Source organism: Pezoporus wallicus, unplaced genomic scaffold, assembly GCF_028554395.1.
Source record: "Pezoporus wallicus isolate ANWC-B61680 ecotype Strahan unplaced genomic scaffold, APGP_CSIRO_Pwel_v1 scaffold_6885, whole genome shotgun sequence".
In the NCBI taxonomy this organism is placed as follows: domain Eukaryota; kingdom Metazoa; phylum Chordata; class Aves; order Psittaciformes; family Psittacidae; genus Pezoporus; species Pezoporus wallicus.
In genome coordinates this window covers 3,047,519-3,070,151 of record NW_026638858.1, presented here as the reverse complement: position 1 = coordinate 3,070,151, position 22,633 = coordinate 3,047,519, and the positions used below count along the sequence as shown (strand labels likewise).

At 39.6% G+C, this 22,633-nt stretch overlaps 1 protein-coding gene across 2 annotated transcripts in view; it reads right to left on the bottom strand.

The window, feature by feature from the left end:
• CHID1 (chitinase domain containing 1) overlaps window positions 1-21,640 on the bottom strand; it is a 126,189-nt gene extending 104,549 nt beyond the window's left edge. The window contains exons 1-8 of one of the 2 annotated variants that reach the window (XM_057412719.1): window positions 21,602-21,634; window positions 18,094-18,260; window positions 15,040-15,189; window positions 14,080-14,212; window positions 13,034-13,078; window positions 11,647-11,753; window positions 10,137-10,198; window positions 2,324-2,416 (exon numbers count right to left, since the gene is read on the bottom strand). In XM_057412719.1, coding sequence (XP_057268702.1) covers window positions 2,324-2,416; window positions 10,137-10,198; window positions 11,647-11,753; window positions 13,034-13,078; window positions 14,080-14,212; window positions 15,040-15,189; window positions 18,094-18,246 — 743 coding nt within the window. In that variant the 5' untranslated portion in view covers window positions 18,247-18,260; window positions 21,602-21,634. Of the gene's footprint in view, window positions 1-2,323; window positions 2,417-10,136; window positions 10,199-11,646; window positions 11,754-13,033; window positions 13,079-14,079; window positions 14,213-15,039; window positions 15,190-18,093; window positions 18,261-21,601 lie in introns of both variants that reach the window. The other variant, XM_057412720.1, reaches the window with a different exon arrangement.
• Between the last annotated feature and the right edge of the window lie 993 nt (window positions 21,641-22,633).

Genomic DNA, 22,633 nt, shown 5'->3' with positions numbered 1-22,633 from the left:
AATTTGATGGAATGTGTTGTATGAATCTTTCTGATCATTCTAATTCGATACACGCACAGCTGAAAACCCTGACCCAGCTTACCCAGCAATTGCAAGTGAGCAATGACCTAGGGATAACTAAATGGTTGTCCTCATGGGGCATTACAGGTTGGCTTAAAACACTGCTATTTGAAGGATTGCGCTTATGTATCATTGTTATTTTAATCATTATAGTTGTTAGACTTACGGTTGTTTAATGAAACAAGTGAACAGAATGACCAACAATGTTTTACTCGCACAAAAGAAAAAAGGGGGAATTGCTGCAGAATGGCTCCAAGAGCAAGGCCATGGATCCTTAGAGGCCTTGTGCGAGCAAAGCAAAGTGTAGGCCTCACATGTAACCGGAAACCGGATGTGGGAGGAGAATGTAAATGTAAACTGTTTAGAACTAACCAATGCTGTTGTGACTAGCAGGCGTAATTAACACCACGAGGATATAAGCGATGTGCAACACAAATAAAGTAGAAGCTTGCTTATCACCCATATTGGGTTGGCGTGTCTTGCTTCTCCTCACCGTCAGCATTGAACAAGACCGGTCCCAATACTGACTCCTGAAGGACACCACTCGTTCCTAGACTCCAGCTGGACATTGAACCATTGACCACAACTCTTTGTGAGCGGCCATCCAGCCAGTTCCTTATCCACCGAGTGGTCCATCTATCAAATTGACATCTCTCCAATTCAGAAACAAGGATGTCGGGTAGGACAGTGTTGAACGTTTTGCACAAGTCCAGGTAGATGACGTCAACTGCTCTGCCCCCTCGTGAAGACTGTTTTGTCTATGTAATCCTCTACAACAGGTTATGTTTCAATTATTCTGCAGTCCCACATGACAACAGCCCCCACCAAAGCTCTTAAAAAAAAAATGACAGGGATTTGGAGCTTCAAACTAGAAGTAAAAGTCAATCCTCCATGACGTATGCATAACTAACATTTGGCCTATCCACAGTGTAACAGGGACACTCACTAGCTTTGAGAAGCAAGTAAAGGGGAGAGTGGAATACAGAGATTCAAAACCTAGTAGTTTTGGGAATAAGATAAGCCCTTATTAACACAATTTTCTGAAAGACATAATGTATTCCTTGTATATCTTTGTAGCACTATTGTATACCATAAACACTTCTCCATAAGGCAACACAACAGGTAGCTATGATTACAGTGCAAGAATACCATGCATCTTTTGACCTGGAAGGGCATCCAAATATGACCATATGTTATCTAAATGGCAGATAGATACTGGTGACACTCTTGCTAATAAAGCTGTAAAGCACTGGCATCATCAACATTTCCATAATGAAGTCACACCACTGTGCTGGAATACTGAAACACCTTCCATTCTTGTAGTTAGTTGTATCTGCTCACTCTTACACAGATGTACTTGCTGACTGATCATACAAAACCCTGAAGTACTAGACACTATCTCCCTGAAATAGAAAAATATTGGAGTGTGATTTTTTTTTTCATTCCACAGAAAAACTAGAGAAAAACTGTGATTTTTCATTTTTACAATACATCACTTAAAGACAAAATACAATCTTTTCCTAAAAATGTAGGAGTTTAAAGAGGATTCACATTCCTTCCACATCTAATGAAAGTACACACTAATTTTCCACATCGGTTTTACTTTTTAGACAAATACAATCTTAGGAAGTAAATATTTCTCTGTTACAAACACTGAAAGGTAAGAACTGCCTACTGCTGTTGAGCCAGAAGAGCATATAAACCAGTACATCCATCAGATTCAAATCACTGCACAAATAACAGAAACCGTAACAATTCTAAACATTCTTTTCTTACTAAATGCATTTTCTGAACATACAATTATATATAAAATATGTAGAGATATATAGATAGATAAATTCCTTCCTATAGCTCTGTTTTTCCTACTTAAAGAGTAACTATTACCTGTCATAACTGAAATTGTGCCCAGAGACTCAGAAAGTTCTTTTATATGCTACCTTTATGACACCCTTTTCACACCTTGGCAACAAGTCATTAAGCTCCACTACTGCTGCTCCTTCTCCTGAAAGTTCTAAGCAGACATTTTGGGTTAACACCACAATAGGAGGTCCCTCTGCAAGTTATCTTGACATCAAAAGTTTTCAGGTATGAATTAATGCATGTAGTTAATAAGACTATTCAGTGCAACACGCATGAAGATCAAACTAAAGTAATTTCTTACTCATTTAAGCTGCACAGCTATAAACAAAGCTTTAAATTTATTATATATGAGACAAGAAAGTATTCCTCACCTGGCATCTGACATCTTAATAGAAATACTCACCCTGCTGCAACTGCAGGAGGGATGACCAGTATGAGTTTAAGATGAGCTTCATGCAGAGCCTCGGAAAGGTGAATGAGCAAGTGTATCAACTCCCTGAAATAGAATATATTAGTAAGAAGGAAAGGCAGTCGAACTAGTGCTATATATTGGCAAGGGCAAGGTAGCAAGTAACAGTAGAAATAATTGAAAAGATGCAGCTGGCAAGAGAAACAATTTGTAATGAATGATCACAGCAGAAAAAAATTTAGGAAGACTGATCAGACGCTTACTCTCTTTAAGGACTAGAACACTGAACTGCTGGACACAAAGTTTTACTGCAACTTGTGATTAGCTTGGGGCTAAAAAGTTTTCTAGTTTTATTCTAATCTAAGTACGCAGTGTTAGCAAGTAAAATTAGCATACCTTATCAGAGCGGGTCACCTCTTGAGATCATATTCAGTAAAAAGAATTAGATCAATAGAAGAATAAAACACTGGTCTGAAACAAGCGGCTATGGAATAGATTCAAGTTGCCAACATGTTACTGCACATGAGGTCTGAGAATCTGTAAAGACACTTTCACAGCAATATATGCTATCTTCAAGGGGTATTTCCAAGCACTGTGTATAGAAACATTGCTGCTGCTGGCTTTTGCCTGTATAAATAATACATTACTGGATAGCTACAAAATAGATGTTTGACAATGTCCTATCATAGAATCACAGAATCATAGAATAGTTAGGGTTGGAAAGTACCTTAAGATCATCTAGTTCCAACCCCCTGCCATGGGCAGGGACACCTCACACTAAATCATATCACCCAAGGCCTCGTCCAACCTGGTCTTGAACACTGCCAGGGATGGAGCATTCACAACCTCCCTGGGCAACCCATTTCAGTGCCTCACCACCCTAACAGTAAAGAATTTCCTTCTTATATCCAATCTAAACTTCCCCTGTTTAAGTTTTAACCCGTTACCCCTTGTCCTGTCACTACAGTCCCTAGTGAAGAGTCCCTCCCCAGCATCCTTATAGCTCCCCTTCAAATACTGGAAGGTTGCTATGAGGTCTCCACGCAGCCTTCTCTTCTCCAGGCTGAACAGCCCCAACTTCCTCAGCCTATCTTCATACAGGAGGTGCTCCAGTCCCCTGATCATCCTCGTGGCCCTTCTCTGGACTTGTTCCCACAGTTCCATGTCCTTTTTATGTTGAGGACACCAGAACTGCACACAGTACTCCAAGTGAGGTCTCACGAGAGCAGAGTAGAGGGGCAGGATCACCTCCTTCGACCTGCTGGTCACACTTCTTTTGATGCAGCCCAGGATACGGTTGGGTTTCTGGGCTGCAAGCGCACACTGCCAGCCCATGTTCTCATGTGAGACTATCTGGAAGTCTCACCTTCCATATGCCTAATTTTAAGATTTTCAGAAAAGCTGATTTTCATATCCAAATTCTAAACACTTCAATAGGGAAATAACCTCCAAAATTCTCACATAAACTGTTTTCAGTCTTCCTTATTTGAATGGTGATGTTAATAGAAAATCCTCCAGAGACAGACTGCAGAAAAAAAAAAGGTTTAATAGCTACTGTTATCTTAAGAGGAGTCCAACATCACCTTAAATTTGCACTATAAATATGGCCCTGCTGTATGCCTGCCTTAAATCACTTGATTCTTCAGAGCAAAGTCAACTTTCATATTTACCCACTGGCAGGGTGGATCCATGAAGGCAGTCAGACAGATGATATTAGCACAGAACTCTAGATATGTTCAGGACTATACTTAAACCTGAACTGAGTAGAAAGTAACTTCACGACCCATTCCAGTAGTTTAAAAATGTTAAAGCAGGAAAGGCAGGATACAGACCTGAGCTCTCAGAAAAAACTTCTGGTACTGTCATGCCTTTCAAAGTACTACCATCCTATTCCTCTGAAATCATCTTTGCACTTCCTGGGATGGGGCAGCCACAGCTTCTCTGGGCCACCTGCTTCTAGCGTAAAGAACCTCTCCTTACATCTAATCTAAATCTACACTCTTTCGTTTAAAGTCAGTACTGCTTTTCCTATCATTACACGGCCTTGTAGAAAGTCCCTCTCCAGCTTTTGTGTAGGCCCCTTTCAGGTACTGGAGGGCTGCTATAAAGTCTCCCTGGAACCTTCTCTTCTCTAGGCTGAACAACCCTGACCTCCCTCAGCCTGTCTTCATAGGAGAGGTGCTCCAGCCCTCTGATCAATTTTGTGGTGCTCCTCTGGACTTGCTCCAAGAGGTCCATGTCCTTCTTATAATGGTGACCCCAGAGCTGCATGCAGTACTCAAGCTGGAGTCTCATAAGAGCAGAATAGAAGAGGAGAATCACCTAAATCACTTAATTTTGGCTCTTTTCCATTTGTCAGCCAAGACAGCTTATATAAATAAAATGTGCACCCTTTGCCTCACCCCCAAATGGCAATAGCAGAATGCTCATTTATTGTGCTATAAAACTTTACTATGTCCAGTGTTTTCCAGTATTTTAAACACAATATGCTGCTGTATTACCACTAGTAATTTTGCAAGAAAAGTTACTGACATTTTAAACATTATAACGAGGTGCAGGAAAGTGGGAATAGAATCAATCTTCCTGAAAAGGCTTCATTAAATATTTACCAGAGACTTCACTGTTGTCAAATTTAACTTCAGAGTAGCTGCTAAAACACTGGCACCTTTAAGACTCTATCTTGAGCTAATTAAGGTCTATTTCATTCTTACTATTTTAGGCCTTCTATCATAACTACCATTTGGTAGGTCAGTTTTCCAAGTCTTCATGATTTCAAAGTATGCTGTGAAGTATGCAGACCTCCAAATTTTCATCACCCAAAGATTGCAGGAAGCTTTTTTTTTCAGAACTCCCCTTTTCTGGCATTGCTGGTCTATTGTGTTGGGGACACTTTGTAGTACAGTTTACTTCAGTGCGTAAGACTGGACTGGGCTGTATTTGAAAAGCCTTGCAGATGATACATAGGACTGTTATAACCTTGCCTTCAGTTGTGTGACCCTTCAGAATTCTGCAACTTTCCAACTTCAGCCACATTTTCTGCACAAGCTAGTAGTCAGTACTCCCTAAAATTTATGTCTTATCAAGAAAATTGGACAGAATAAAGCTGTCTGCTTCAAGAAGAAATTGCCCTCTGGCACCATTTCACTGCCTAGTTAATACCAAGAAACTAGAGTGAATTATGGCAAAACTTTGATTAATAGATTAATTTTTCAAGGACTAAAATGAAGGATAGAACTGCCAGAAGAGCATTTTGTGCCTACACTCCTATCAATGATAAGATGTCTGAAGGTCACCTTCTGCATGATACCAAGAGCCTACAGCACATGATGACCAAAAAAAAGGCTATTTCTGCCATGTACATCTCTGGAGACCTGACAGCTATATTTAGGGATATAGTTTTCTTATATAAAACTTACACTGTTGGTAAAACCATCATTTAAATGAATAGGAAAAAAATAAAATAAAGACAGCATAAAGGATTGATATAATCTAAGACTTTACCATGCATTACAGAGCAAATCTAATCCCAAAACAGAATGATTAGGATTTTTTTTTGTTTCTGAAAACAAACGAAGTTTATTTTCCACACACAGATTAAGTTAGTTCTGCTTAAAATGATGTAAACCAGAAGATACATAGTGAGCCTGAAACCACAGAACTGAACGTCTCGGTGGATGCCAGCAACATAACTTCTTAGCAACATTTCATCTCACCTGTAATTCCAGCTAGGATAAACAGGAAACTGAAGGCTCTTTAGATAACTCCTTAGACCTTGCATGAAGACTTTTCATTAATTTCTAATGTTGGAGTAGCCCCCCAAAAAATCAAGATTTTCCCAGAAATACATAAACGGCTAGCAGAAGTACTTAAATTTGCCCCATCTTAAAAATGTTCTGACAGGTTCTTAAAGCAGTTAGTTACAGGATTTGTGGGTTTAAAGAAGCCTTGCACAGAGCTAACACTGTTATCCTGTTATGTGGAGATTCTTACAAAATTTGTTACAACGCCTTTAGGCTACGCAGTGTTTCAAGCCCCAACATCAAGACAATGGGGAGAGCATGTGTTATGAAAATGTCCTCATGCCAACTCAGTCCAACCAAAATCCGTGGTGAGCTATTCAAAAAGGTATCTCATGGGGACACTTGCTCAGCTGAGGTCTACTGAGACGGGAGCTTCAGCTGCAATTAATCCATCTTTCTGATATATGAAGTGGTATTTAAATCATAACCCAATTTCTTAGTGAGTTCAGACACTAATTTGCAGCTTTTCAGACTCCTCTGCAAACTCACCTGACTCAAGAAATACTGATGCACTCTGCTAAGAAGTATCACTACACATTGTCTTTAGAGAGTGGATGCTGATTTCTTAGTTGAAATGTTACATCAAACATAAATGTTCTTTACGCAAATCCCTCTCTCTAGCCATTGTAAGTCTGATAAAGAAAATTGTGCTGTATTAAGTGTTGCTGCACCACTAAGGTAATGCACTGAATGGGATCACGGATCTTTTCCATAACATCATTAAAAAATTAACAGGAATCATCTCCACAGCTTTCCCCTCAACACAGATACAAAGAATAATTCAAATAATAGAATACCATTTTATTATTTATTAATTTAACAGCTAGGCATCCACTTACATTTTGGAAAGCCTTAATGATTTTAAGTAAAATATTTTTTTACTTAAGATCTACACCACAGCTCTATCATTTCCTAAGGCAAGCTGCCAGCTGTAGCATAGCCCCAGATGTTTTTACGCACCCACACTGAATGTCATTAAATGCTGCTAACTGCTATGTGAAACGACTACTTGTATTTCAGAAAATAATAATAAAAAAAACCAACTGATTTTTAATTTTCTTTTTAAACTAAGACATATTCATACTAAAAGACGGGAATCAATTGTGTTAGCTAGGCTGGCCTCCTTGTATTGCCAGACAGCTCTGAAAGTAATTTGCATGTGTTCCTAGGAGCATCATTATATCTTCTGTTCCTTTATCTAGGAGTACATTAAGCTACTTTCAGCTGTTTGACCTTCAAGGATCCGAGTCAGGAAAGCCTATACTATGTACCTAATAGTTGATACAGATGCTTTAGATGGAGCATACACGATGGCTGTTCTACAAAAACTTCACATCTCCAAAGAATCAGGGGTCATCTCTGTCTTGACACCTACGCGTCAACCGATCCCCACCCTTCCAAAGTTAAAAACATGCTTTACTACTGATTGTCACCTTAGAAATAATCTGACAAGGAAGATGAGGCATGTTACAATACTGCCACTCTCTGGGCTGAAGAGGTCATGCGCTGCTCCACTTTTCTGGGAGGAGCAAGGGAAGCAAAGGACCATCTATGCTTATCCATTTAACAGGAATAACTCTGCTCTGCTATTCAAAAGGAAATTAGCAGCTCCTAAAGTAACATCACTCAGTGGGCAATAAAAATACAGGCTTGACAACGTTCCCAGTTCACTTTATTCTATCTGTCAAGATCTGTTCAAAGCACATGTTCACTCAAAACAATATTGATAGGGAAAACCTCTGGGGCACTGGATACCCAAGCCATCCAGTTTTTGAGCAAGTGATAGACAAAATGACAATCTCATTATGAAGACACTGGTCTCATACCTTACAAGCATCACAAAGCAAAATTTTAAAATAATGATGCGCTTCTACATTAACAGAACTGTTGTTCCACACACAAGCTAGCTTCAGCTTGCTTCCTAAATAAGCCTTAGTCAGAATCTTTGTCTCTGAGGAGGTAAGCCCAACACAAAGTATTTTTCAACTTAAGCACCTTAACTATTTCTAGGGAAGTGGCAATAAAGGAAGGAAAAAAACCACAGATGAGTTTACAATAAAGCACTTAAATCCAATCTGGTCTTGAAGAGGAAGAAAATCTGCAGTTCATATCTTTTGTTTCTATTCATGTTTTTATATCAAATACCATCTTCCACTTTTTTTGTTGGGGTGACCCTAAATCATTATTCACAGGTGAACACATATGATCAAACACTGCTGACTTGTAGCAAAGAAGGCAGTTAGCATTCTACTCTACAAGTATGACCCTTCTCTGAAGAAAAATACTTCCCACTCCTGTTTATCACTAACAGATAGACAGCCAGTATGTAAGCAGTGCTTCTGTACTTCACCTAAATAACAATTGGCTACTAAAGGCTAGAGCAACTACAAAGCAGTACCTCCCCTAAGACAAACAGTTATTAGGACACTAAATAGGACAAGCAATGCTGTTTTGAACCAGCATTACTTCTGGCAAAGAGTAGCATTTTTACCATGTCACAAGTAAACTTACCCAAGGAGCTAATAAAAAAAAGTATGTTTTGTTCATGTGTGTCATTCGCAATACAGAACTTTGATGCCAGTATGCTTAAGTTGGTCTTCAGTGAATCGTAAAATTACAGTAATATAGTCTGTCTTACATTCATGTAAGCTAACTAATAAGAAAAGCATCTATTTTACTGAAATACAGGAAACACAATACATAAACTGACCACTACACCCAACTTCTGACTGGCAGCTACTAATTGCTTAAATCACCTTGTTGGCTGTCTTATTGCAATAGATTCAGAGCTCAGTATAGAGATTAATTCTTAAGAACAACCTGGCAACTTACATAATTGTGAGCAAGAACATCTAGTTTAAGAATTATCTGTTCCAGTACAAATGGTAGATCCCCTGTCAAAGCTACAAAGATGCTGCAGTTTCAATTCTTTGCTCCCAAGTGTTGATTTTCTAGGGAAATGGCAGGACTCTCTTAATAGCACACTCAGTTCCAGTAATAACTATTATGTGCCAGTCAGTAGCATTTGCCTTGAAGAGAATAACCTGAAGTAACCATTTTTAAAAGATTAAAGTCTTCAATAATAAAGTCTGCATTCTGTGAAGCTTTCTTCTAATCTGGTCTTCCCCAGATATTTTAGGCAATAGAGAGCTGGTAGGAATGCGTACTTTAGGGAATGGATGCCTGAATTTCCTGAGGGAAATAACACAAAACTGCCAGATTACTGCACTGAATCATTCATTTCAACACACATTCTGCCTTTTCCTCCTGAAGCAGCAGTTTGGAGATTGCCTTACCTTGAATCTTGTCCCAGGTGTTAAGACAGCCAAGGGGCTTTTGCTCAAGGAAACCAGTATGTCAGGCAACAGCTTAATATGGATATGCCCTTTAGTTTTAGCAGCTCCAATAAATGCAGACTCACTGAAACTTCTTAGCATAGCTACTAAAAGGTAGATTAAGTACTCTAAAATACAGACCTTATATATACCGTGCCTGCAAAAAACCAAAGCCAGTTTCTCCCTAGATTTACTTCTTGTTGGGGATTTTGGTTTTAGTTTCAGTATGTCTAAAAGATCTCTATAAAAAGGCTTGGAAAGTTTCCTAATCAGCTCAAATTTGGTGGTCTTTAAAGCATCCCCCATTTGCAAGCTTCATGAAGCAACCGAAACCAGTCAATGTCATAATACAGGCTTGCGTCAACATCTGAGTAAGCATACAGTGAGGTACCCTCTTCACCCTTGCACAACAGTAACACCTTGCAGAACTCAAGCATGAAAGGCTAATGTGGTCTGCTAGGTCTGCTGTGAAGATTACTGTGTAATCTTTGCATTCATGTAGAGTGAAGTAGAATCTTCTACTTCATTCTAAGATAAATGGAACAAACTTTAGTTGTCGTAGAATGAAGTATATTTATTTATAATGAAAAATTCAAATCAATATGGACAAATTAAAAAGATACTTTAAAAAAGCCAATTTTTAGGGATTGCATCCTACAGACTTATACTCACGTCTGTTTTTGATTTCCCAGCTGACTCCAAACTTCAACCACAAAACCATCAAAATTTTCATTCTAAGTAAAGGGAATCAACAACAACAACATAAATTAATCACCATGCTTATTCATTGTGCTTTTATCAGAGATTATAATACGGTATCAAAGCACACAATTACTGTAGTACTTCTCATACTGTTACAGATTGAACATGCTTTGTATTCCTACACCAGCTTTGTCTTTAATCCATGTCATGAAAAAGTCAAAAAGAAGCATAAATTATTTAACAAACATGCAAAAGTTGAAGACCTCTATTAGTTAACCCATGACTTCCACTCTTACAGGATAAACCAATATCAGATTGGGAAAATTCGGTCATTAATGAGCGATGGTTGTTAAGCAAATCATTTAACACACATTTACATGTATATTGGCAAAAAACTCATGAGCTCTTGTGTCTAAAAATGTAAATGCTAACTTGGCATAGGTATGATTCCAAACATTTCCCACAATTAATCTCACTTGTGATTATTTATGTTTGGCATGATCAAGGATATTGCCAACTTAAGTACCCTTTCCTTAAGGGGCCAACCCTTACCAAGGACCTAGAACTGATGTATCAGTTACAAGTTTTAACGAACTATTCAATTACCTCTACATCCATCTTCCTCTAGAGTACAGTAAGATTTCTTTACATCGTGTAGCAAGTGAGAAAACTTACTCTGACAGTAATGAAGCAGACTGTCATGAATAAACCAATAAAGGTGAATGTCTTTTGGTGTAACTTTAGTCCCACACATGCATAGCTCTAAAGCTATGAGGTAAGGGGCTGCACAGAAAAATCTTAGTAACCATTCCTCAAAGGAAATTCTCTTCTCCTCTCTCCAACCTCTTAATATTTTAAGCAAACTGGTTTATCAGACCTTAGCAAAATTGTACAGTAACAGACATCCAGTGAGTTATTGTTGCTAGTAAAAGTGGCTCATCAGCTCTGTCACACTGAGCCCAAATGTACTCCCGTCACACAGAAAATAGCACTCATTACACTCATGGCCCTTTTTCTGCTTATCAAAAAATGCTACTAACTAGTTTTAACCCCTGTGTAATATGATTTATTTTTTAATAGAAACCTAAAAGAAAGCAGTCTGCTCACTAGGCAATCTCCATGAGATGCTTATCAGGTATCCACTACTACCCCAGTAACGCTCAGTCTGACAGCTGTTTGGAACAAGTTTTATCAATCATCACTCACAGCAGGCAAAAGTCACCTGTGCAGTTGCCAACGATAACATAACAAGGTTATGTTGATCAGACTTGCACAATCTCACTTTAGACTTGTAGTTAACTTCACTTAAGTGTATAAATACTTCGTATCTATAGGAACTGGGTACATACTAGGACACATCACTAAGAATCCTCCTGCGTTATTGTTTTGAGCATATTTTCTAAAAATGAGAAAACACCCACTCAAAAGGCATCAAATAATCTCGCACTCTTTTATAAGCATTTTCGAAAAGTCTTTTTACCTTGGCTAGCAGAACCATACTCTTGGAAAGCTCCTCTATCTCATCCTCACTGCCAAAAACACTTTCGAAGTCCTGGTAAGTCCAGCCATCAAACAAAATGCGAGGCACTATCAAGTAAAGTTGTCAATCAGTAGTGAAAATGAATAATTTATTATCTACGCTGGAATATTTCTGCAGAAACTGAAGACAGCAGATACAAGCAGAGATGCCACTAAACAACACATTCCATAATTAAGATCATTGCTCTTTGACCAACTTCAGCAGCACAGATAAATTGACACTGTAGAACATTCTTCTTCATTTTATGTTTAGTTAAAGGTCAGCAGTGATGCAAGTTTTAAGAAAAGATACCTTCACTTGATTGAACTATTTGATTCTACTACTTGAGTTTATGATCTTAACTGAGCCCCACGTAAAGTCTTAAAATACCACCAACATGAAGCAGCAGTCTTTCTGCAAGTTGTGCATCTATTCTATCACGAGAACAAGAAAAGTTCACCTCAAATTCTAATTTATTCTTTTGTACGCAACCTGGTACATTCTTCTACTAAAGACCCTGTGACAAATTTTTATTTTGGAAAACACAGGGACTTGAGCTCATGTAATTTCTTTTTCTAGCAAACCAAAACATTCAAAACAGTCAGACAAGAGTCAGGAAAACTGCTGTCGAAACATATGATAATCATGCACGCTAGAAAAGCCAACAACTCACAGAGAGTTATGTTTAAGCCCTCTGTAACTACCAAGGATGCAGAAGTGTATTTTAGAAGAGATTTAAAGATTTATCATTTGGCAGCTGATTTCAAATATCTGACTGAGCATTCAATTTTTCTAATGCATTTCAGTTTCATACTCCATTCTGAATTAAGAAGGGGTTTGCAATTCCACAGAATTCTCTCTACAGAAATATTTGATATTTTCCCTAAAGACACGCACCATGGCACATCCCTCGAGTTCCCAGCTTCAAGGGGAGAAGAGGTAAAGGAGGACTTTTCAACTATCATGCAAGAAAGTCTAACTGACTCAGAGTTGGATTTTTTTTTTAACTGAGCAACAAGTTTGTAGACTGCCCTCCCAGTACTATTGTATACACGTAGTGTTAAATACAAACTGCCCCTACAAGGAGGCCCTGTGACCCAGGGTTTGTCCAGAAACAAGCAGTTACGGCAAAACATTAGGGCACCAACAGGATTAACACTTCAGTTACTTAACTATCTATTTTTAACTGCTTTTATTTTTCTTCTCATACATTTTCCTTCATACAGCTATGCTAAGGTAACCTCCCTTTCTCCCATACACATCCGCAGCAAAGCCTTCTTTTGCTCAGCTAGCAGTTAAAGATGGTAAAATAAAAAACAACAAAAACCAAAATAATACAAAGGCTCACCAATTTTGATGTTTTTGGAGTTTTTTCTGACATCTTTCATCCAACCTGTCAAACGGTATCAAGAGAACAACTGTTAAAATATGAATGATGTTGACAATGACAACATATTTTCAAGCATTCTTCAAATAATGTAGCCTAGTTCATTATATCTTTGTGCCAGACTACTAGCTCATAACCAACACAAACGAAACATCCTCTGACACACAGAATTTGAAGGTATTCGCCTCCACCACAGCACAACTAGCATTCACGGCAATTTTACAGTAGTGCCTACCCAAGCCCTCTCATGCTGCTCATAGTTCTGCCTCATGATGGAAACTATCTTACTGCCTACTTAGTTAGAACAACACTTACGTAGTCACTAAGCATCACCTGGGAGGAATTTTTTTTTTTTTTTTTTTTTTTTTAGATTGTACTTATAAGTGTCCCATCCACTCCTCTTGGCAGTCACTGCACTACAAAGAATTTGTTAGTAGACACCAACACAGTAGCTGTTTCAAATGAGATTCCCTATTCAGTCGAGTTCAAAACCATAAACTATTTAGTTATTATTTTAAGAACATACTAGCTGAAATGTGAACTTGCCACCAGTTTCTTGAAAGGAAAAAAAAAACCTCTTCAGATTAAAATTATCTTCCATTCCCAAAACAAACTCACCCAAAGGTTTTTGCAAAGGTGGGGGGGAACCACACAACAGGTAAACAACTGCACAGTGCAAATACCAGACTATTTCTGCCTCTACAGATTCTTTGTCCCTTCCTTTTATTTTTTTTTTTAGGAGGGGCTCTGTAGACAGCCTGGTGGAAAAGCCAATCTTTCTGTTCATTCTTTGAACTGATAAGCTATGTATGCATGTGGAAGCCAATGGAGACTGAAAGAAGTTCACTCTAAAGAAAACTCCCTCAAATAATTGAATGGATGGAAGTACTTCACTATGAGGCAGAACCAGAAAACCCCACATTAACATATTGCCAAAGCTACCTACTCTGCAACAAGACCAGTAACCTTACTTGCAATGCATATTCAAAGAAAAATAAAGTTAACACCTTTATCAGCATCATGGAGTCCAGTGAACTGGAACCTTTCCTTCCCTCTCCTTTTCACTTGTAACCAGACTGGTGAGATTAGTGTAAATTTGTTTCCAAATATTTTAGCAATGTCATAGCCATGACTGTTCCACTTGCAAAAGAAAGGAGGGAAAAAAAAAACAAACAAGTGAGAGGCTCAAAAGCAAGATATACAGTTCACTTTACTATTGACCAATACAAAGTCTTTCATACAAATGTAATCATTTGCTAGGTCCCCATTTGTTAGTTTGAATAAACCTTCTGGGATATTCTTTTTACTTAAATAAGAAAGTACTCTGGAAACTGATAGCTACATGAAAGGCGATCTTCCGATTGTGAAAATTCCCCTGCACTACAGAAATCTGAATGTAAATTCCAACACAGTTTCAAATTTACAGACTACATTTATGCTCAAGAGAACTTGACAAAGGTGAAAATTTATAAGGCACCTACTTCTTTTTTGAGCTGTGTAAGACTGATACAATGAAATGCATCCTCTAAACAAAAGAAAGCAGCATTAATTATTCAAGAAAAGCTCATCTGAATAACAGCAAGACTGGACAGCAAAAGAGATCTGTATGACAGCAATATAAATTTTTTACTGTTTATTTAGAAGGTTCAAATTGGTAGCTATGTGTTATGAGGACACTTAGTAGTCCTCTTGTTCTGACTTTACTGCAACTTCACACGCCTCATTGAGGACATAAGAATACTATCATCTCTGTTGTACCAGCGAAGAAAAAAACCCAGTATGACTTAGACATCCTCCAAGAGATGGGTAGGAGAACAAGCACCTGAATAATGCTCTATTTGACTGCATTTGACCAGAAGTTTCCATTATTGTAAAAATGCTTTTAAAGCAGAGATGCAAGACTGCAAATTAGCACAGTGTCCTGCATATTCATTCAAAGCACAGTTTTATTCATTTTGCTAACTTACAGGAGTAATATAACCCAGAACATCTCCCGAGAAATGTCTTTCTCTCATCTTCTTGAAGCAATAGCTCCTGTGTTCCAGTATAATATCTTTTGCCTTTAGATCCACAACTACCAGTCCCCTGTCCTGCACATTTTTATCAGAATGCAGTATCTGGGGGGAGAAGACAGCGTTTACAATCAGCTACATATAAGCGCAACATTCAATAGCAACAAACTTAAAGAAAAAATAAAATAAGAAAATCACATCATTAAACCCTAAACACTCCTTTTAAACAATGTAGAGCAGTTTGACTTAAAACTGAAACAGTGCTCAGACATGATCTGTCATCAGCAGTAAACTTTGTCTGCAAAGCAAAAAGCACACAAATTAAAAAATAATAGTCAAGAATTGTCGTGGTTTCAGCAGTAGCAGTCATTTTTCTCCTTCTTGGTAGCTGGTGCAGTGCTGTGTTTTGACTTTTAGACTGGGAACAGAGCTGATAACACTGATGGTCTGGCCAAGGATTCATGCTCTTCCAGGGAGGAGGGGAAACTAGGAGGAAGCAGAGACAGGACACCTGACCCAAACTAACCAAAGAGGTATTCCATACCACAGCACGTCATGCCCAGGATGTAACTGAGAGTTACCTGGAAGGGCTAGGAGACTGCAGGGTTGGAGAAGGTATCGGTCAGTGCTTAGTTAGGCTGGGGTGGGGCGAGTTATCGGTTGGCGGGTGCTGAGGTGTTGTATTCTCTTCCCTTATTTCCTTTAACATTATTATTATTGGTGGTAGCAGTAGTGATTCGTGTTATACCTTTAGTTACTAAACTGTTCTTATCTCAACCCGTGGGAGTTGCATTCTTTTCGATTCTCCTCTCTGTCCCTCTGGGAGTAGGGGGAGGGCAAGAAGGTGGGGGCAGTGAGTGAATGAGCTGTCTGGCTGGGTTTGAACCACAAGAATTTGTAAGATCAAAGAACATCATTTACCACAGCTGATGGCATTCTGCTCCCTAGCCAATGCTTTCTGACATGTTACCCCCAAAGCAACAAAAAGGGGTCAGGAGTTCTTAACCAATAATTTGAATACTAAAACTGGATCTATTTAGACTGATTATGCTGTACTGTGGTCACTGAAGGCCAATGTTCTTAACACCTTTATTTAAGGAAAATTTGCTTTAACTGAAACAGCACAAATAGTTTTAGTAGACAGAAAGAGAAAAGGCCTAAGTGTGCATGGTGAGTACACAGAAACTATCTATTGGTTTAGCATACGGGCTTTAGGCATAAGACTTAACACTTTGCACTACCCTCACTATCTGCAGACTAGAATTTCTTTTGTTCCAACATATTTGTCAGTGACATGGACAGTGGGATTGAGTGTGCCCTCAGCAAGTTTGCCGATGACACCAAGCTGTGTGGTTTGGTTGATATGCTGGAGGGAAGGAATGCCATCGAGAGGGATCTCAACACACTTATGAGGTGGGCTGATGCCAACCTCAAGAAGTTTAACCATGACAAGTGCAAGGTCCTACACCTATGTCGGAGGAATCGCAGGCACAGCTACAGGTTGGGCAGAGAAGAGATTCAGAGTAGCCCTGCGCAGAAGGACTTGGGGGTGTTGGTCAATGAGAAACATAACATGAGACAGCAGTGTGCGCTTGCAGCCCAGAAAGCCAACCGTATCCTGCGCTGCATAAAAAGAAGCGTGACCAGCAGGTCGAAGGAGGTGATCCTGCCCTTCTACCCTGCTCCTGTGAGACCTCACTTGGAGTACTGTGTGTAGTTCTGCTGTCCTCAACATAAAAAGGACATGGAACTGTGGGAACAAGTGCAGAGGAGGGCCACAAGGACGATCAGGGGACTGGAGCACCTCCTGTATGAAGACAGGCTGAGAAAGTTGGGGCTGTTCAGCCTGAAGAAGAGAAGGCTGCGTGGAGACCTCATAGCAGCCTTCCAGTATCTGAAGGGGAGCTATAAGGATGCTGGGGAGGGACTCTTCATTTGGGACTGTAGTGACAGGACAAGTGGTAACGAGTTAAAAGTTAAACAGGGGAAGTTTAGATTGGATATAAGGAGGAAGTTCTTTACTGTGAGGGTGGTGAGGCACTGGAATGGGTTGCCCAGGGCGGTTGTGAATACTCCATCCCTGGCGGTGTTCAAGGCCCGGTTGGACAGAGCCTTGGGTGATATGGTTTAGTGTGAGGTGTCTGTGCCCTTGGCAGGGGGGGTGGAACTAGATGATCTTAAGGTACTTTCTAACCCTAACTATTCTATGATTCTTCCTGGTAGATACTAAGCAAGCAAGTAATACAAGCAATGAGAGATGCATTTGTATATTGAACGATTAACTATATTTATAATTTAAGAGAGAGAATTTTTAACATGTCTACTTTTTTTTCCCAAACATGTTTGGCAACAGTAAGTACACATAGTTGGTATATGAACTGGTAAATGTACTTCCTCTCCATACACACACATTCTCTTGCACTGCTGTGCTTTCTTGCAGTTTTGAAAGGAAGGAAACAGGAAACAAGAACATGCTCAGCAAGTTAAGAGAGACTTCAGCATGTTGGCTCCACTTGCTCAAATTGCTGCGAGACTCTGAATAATTTCTATCTGCAAAGGAACTGCTGGTTAGGAGGCTCTTCAAAATTTCCTGTCAGAATGCAGCCTTCCCATTAGCAAGGCTGAGATCACCTTCTCTTTCACCAGTAAACGATCTAGAGCTCTTGGCCCAAACTAGTACTCCCTGCTCCACTTTCTAAAGGAATGGAAATATGTTTCCTTTAGCTATGCGAGAGGGGACAAAAAACTTCCTGCTTCTGCAGCTTGCATGGGGGATAAAGTTCCAGAGGTCTGCACCAAGGAGCTGGTTCATGGAGTGAACAATCTGAGACACTCATAAAAGCTGAAGGAAAGGACAGTTTCAAGAAGTCTTATTTGTGATCATAAGCTTCAATAGAAATGCATGATTGCTTTTAACACCATTTTGACAGAATGAGAATGCATTTACCAAAGTTCAATTAGATCACTGCACATGCCAAATAAAATTAGCATTTCAGTTATTTGTCTTACCTTTTCTTCTAGTTTTTTTGTAGCACCTTTCTTTGCATCTGTCTTTGACAGAGTACCTTCAGCTAGCCAGCAAATCACAGTAAGAGAAACTGAAGTACAGAGGAGCCTCATTATGTTTTTCCCCATGTCAAGCTTCTCCTGCCCTGAAAACATAAAGGTTCAAATCTCTATGAAAAGACAAATATAACAGTTTAATTCAGTTTTCTTGCCTAAGAAAAATCAAGCTATTGTCTTCTGACCTGTAGAATTGAGGCAGTGCCATTTTAATAGAGCTTTTCCTCTGACAGCAAAATAGAGTATTTTACAAGATTCCTAGGCTTGAACATCTTTTTTTGTCCCTTGCTTTAGTAGACTGATCACAGACAGAGTGGGTTGGACACTTACAGGTTCCCTTTTAAAGAGTCTCTATAGCGTAATGGTTTACAGCTGAAACTGAGATAAATGTCTGCTGCCCAGAACAATTATGCTATCACTTTACCTTCCCTACAGCAAATAAGAGATACCATTTGTTTCTGCTCCTGCACAACCCAGTCAGGAAGTCACAAATTAATTAAGAGACAGAATGAATTATAGCCATATGCTGATAGTTATATGCCTTTAACAGGTGAGAGCACTGTTTTCAGTTCCTTGCCAAATTGGTGACACACACAGAATTAAAAAACAAACAAAAAAAAACAAACAAAAGACACCACACACAAAAACACACACACACACAAAAAAAAACCAACAAAACCAAAACACACAACACACACACACACACACACAAAACCAAACCAAAAAAACAAAAACACAAAACCAAAATCACACACACACAAAACAGGGATCCTTTCCCTTTGGTCTAAAAGAATGACTGACAGTTTGACCCTATTCCAGATTTCTGAGCACTTCCTGTTTCAGTTTTACATCAAACTGCTCTGCATTATTTAAAAGGAGTGCTCAGTTTAATTATGTGATTTTCTTGAATTAAGAATTAATAGAGAACATTTCTGTTCAGCACTATTTATTTAGTTCTGTCAGAGGAAAGAACAAAAAAAATCCAAAACAAAATAAAAAACAAACCACAGAACACAGAGTAAAAATATTAAGCACTAGGAAGACCAGGGCAAAAGGATGTAAAATACCAGAATGAACAAAAGCAACCTGCTACTAATTCTGGAAGTCTTAAGTATCAAACTGGGACTAGCTTTCATGTGTAATAAACTAGTAGCTTTCAATATGTGTTAGGCTGTTTCTCACCATTATGAGGTCCTAATGGAGAAAGAAAAAAAAGGTTACATTTCCCAGAATCTTCTGAGGTTTTGTTAAACTTAAAAAAATCTCCTGCTTCCTGTATTACTCTGAAGAATTAACATTTCTACCACTCATTTTGAAGACTTATGATCTCATTTCTCCAAGTCATATTTACAAGACTTGTTCTGTTGGCACTGATAACAAGTGCTGCTCAAAGACTGAATATTTTGTTCCCGTACAAAACATAAGGTGATGCATACCACAAAAGCAGATTCAGCACTCTAAAGGAACACTGTGGCAGAAGGAACCTTAAAGGTTAAATGGAAATGTAGTCAATGGAAGAGCAGCTATTTGAGACCAAGAGTTGTAATGTAGAGATGAGATCAACAACCCGTTAAACTGAAGCACTTCTGGATGTGGTTGGCTTTGCAGTTACATTTTAAAAAGCAGAAATATTTACTGCAGGAGTTAGGGATTCTGTAGTAAAACAGAGAGGAGCACATCATTAGGGAACAAAGAAGGATGACGGCAGTAGAAGTGCTTGGAAAGAAGAAAGCTACTAGCACCCAAGAAAACAGAGCAGCAAAACCCTCAGGTACAGAATTATTTCAAGGCTTTAGTCAAGTCTTATAAACACTGAAAATTAAAAGCAGAAAGCTTTCTTGGATCCAGAGAGTGGGATAAAAGCTAAATTGCTATACCATTTGAAATATTCAATATTATTCATAGTTAAGGCGATACGCTTCTTCTTTGACTTCAAGGTCACTGGTAACCCTTTGTTTTCCCCATCCTAAAACATCAGACAAAGCAGGCTGCTCTTGATAGCATCTACTCTGTTCCATCTAGCTTGACAAAATCTATAAACAACTGCAGAGATGAAGAGTTCAGATCCTGAATAGTCAATACAAGTCTTAATTATATGGACAGAATATCAATTCTTCCAGAAGCTCGTATATATTGATTTGGAGGTGTTTAATCTCACTTTCAGAAATAATTAGCAAGAGCATCCAGTTTCCTAAGGAGACGTGAACATTTAACAGCTGAAGAACACAAGTTTAAAAAAAGCCATCACTGAACTCTAATTAGACATCAAAATGTGCTCATTTCCTTGACACAATCATATTCATCTTCCCATTACTGTTAAGTCAACATCCACCTAGATCTATAGGAAGCACTGAGCCTGTGGGAAAATGGTTTCTGCCGGTGACAGTCCAATATCGACTCCTGGCTAGAACCTTGTTTTAATAATTTGTTCTTTAACACCATCAGTTTAGTGAAAACTGAGTAGATAAGATTGCTCTACTATATAGAGATTATCTAGGCAAACTTTAAATGCTCTTTATGGTAACTATAAGCATGAATTTTTCAAACTTTACAAAATTAGACCTCCATCAAGTTTTAGTTCTGCTCATTTTCCTTCATATCTTTTTAATTCTCCTCATACTAATTAAACGCAGTAGAACTGCATGAGCTCGGCATCCATTTCCTGTATCACTGCAAAACGCAAGCAAAACTGAAGACTCTGCTCAACTGACACTCCAACTTAAAGTTTAATGCATTTTTTGATAAACTGATCTGCAGCCCACATTTGTCTCTAACCCAGGTTAAAAATGCTGTTTAAGTCTCCATAGGAGGAAACACAGTCAGCGGTTTTAAATGAATCTTGGAGAGAAGCTGGCATAGATTCAGGCTGCCCGAAAGAGGCAACCAAAGAAACTAAATACTTTTGGAGGATGATACAGTAGCTATTTGGAAACCAGAATTAATGTTTATTTCTAAAGAAACATGATTCTAACTACTGCTGCAGGAGTCTGCATCACTTAACAAAAGAAGTCGAAGAAGCATACCGTCGATGTGCTTTCAAGTTAAAACAAAAACTAGATTCAGGTGTGAGAAGAGTGAAACCCGCTTATAGCTTTTGTTAAGTATCACTCCTTTTCCTCTTGTTAGGTGTTCTACTTTGACAGTAAGAGTTGCCTCCGATACTCGTCTGACTCTCAGGAGACCAAAGCTTTCCACCCAGTCCTGTGACGGCCAGCAGCCTGCAAGCCTGCCAAGCCCAGGCTCCCTCAAGCGCCAGCCCCGGCTGCGGCCTAATTCCGAGCTCGTACCTCGTGCAGCCACCGAGGGCAACCTCAACTGCCGTGTCACCCCGTCACTCCAGCCGCGGCGCGAGCCGAGGGCTGCCACACCACCGCTGCACAGCCCCACCGCCCGCCCCCTTCTATTCCCTTCCCTCCCCACAGGCAGCTCTAAGCCGCCCGCCACCACCACCTACCGCCTGCCGCCGCTTCGGAAGTAGAGGCGGCCGGCACCGCCCCGCCTACTGACGGGGCAGTGCTGAGGCGGCGAAAAGGAGAGCGCCGGGTGACGGCTAAGCGCTGGCTGCGCCAACATGGCGGAGAGGCAAGGCCGGCAGTTGCGAGCTTGAGGGAGTGGCTGTTGCTTGGTGACGGCCCGGCGGGGCGGGGCGTGGTGGCCGCGGCGGGCTGCTGCTGCCGGGCGCCGGTGGAGGGCCGCTAATGGCGCTATCTCTGACGGCGAGTGGTATCGGCGCTCATCAGTACCCGGAGAAAGCAAGCGTTAGTCACGGTCTAACCATAAATTGCCTAGAGGAACCTCTTGATTTATTACAAGCTGTGGCAAATAGTGTAGGGAACGTGGGAGTTTGGGCTAAAATACGTGCACAAACCAGGAGACAGCCAAGTAACAGCCAAGGCTGCTGAGAGTCAGCAAAAAATGTTGCTAACTCCAGGTATGCAAAAAGGAGGAGTCAAGTGTTAGATGGCCGTTAACAGGATTTAGAATAAATGTTTATGGTTTAAATTGAGATTTTTATTACCTTCAGTTTTGTGTTTTCACATACAATGTGACTACTACTATTTTTACTGCAGTGGAAGTTTTGATGTAACCTTGTTAATTTTATGGGCTGCTTGCAGGGACTAAATACCGTACCGAAAGACTTCGTAAAAACAGATGTGTTATGTCATGATGTAGTGGCAAGCCTAGCATATCCGGCAGCCCACTTCCCAACAGCAGCCTTTCCTCCCAGAAGCTTAACTGGAAGGTTACCTTGTTTTCTCCTATCTGTTCTCTTTTGTTCACTCTTGTGTAAGAAAGATCTTCATGAATGTTCTTTGGCACTGAAAAGAAAAATAGCAATGTTTTTCCTCTGAATGAGTCTTGACAGCGAACTGCATAAATGGTCTCTCTGGCAAATGCTATGGATGTGAACTAAATCACCCAGATTTAAATTCTAGCAAGGACTTCAGAAAGGAAACTGGTACTCTCACTAGAACATTTAGACCCA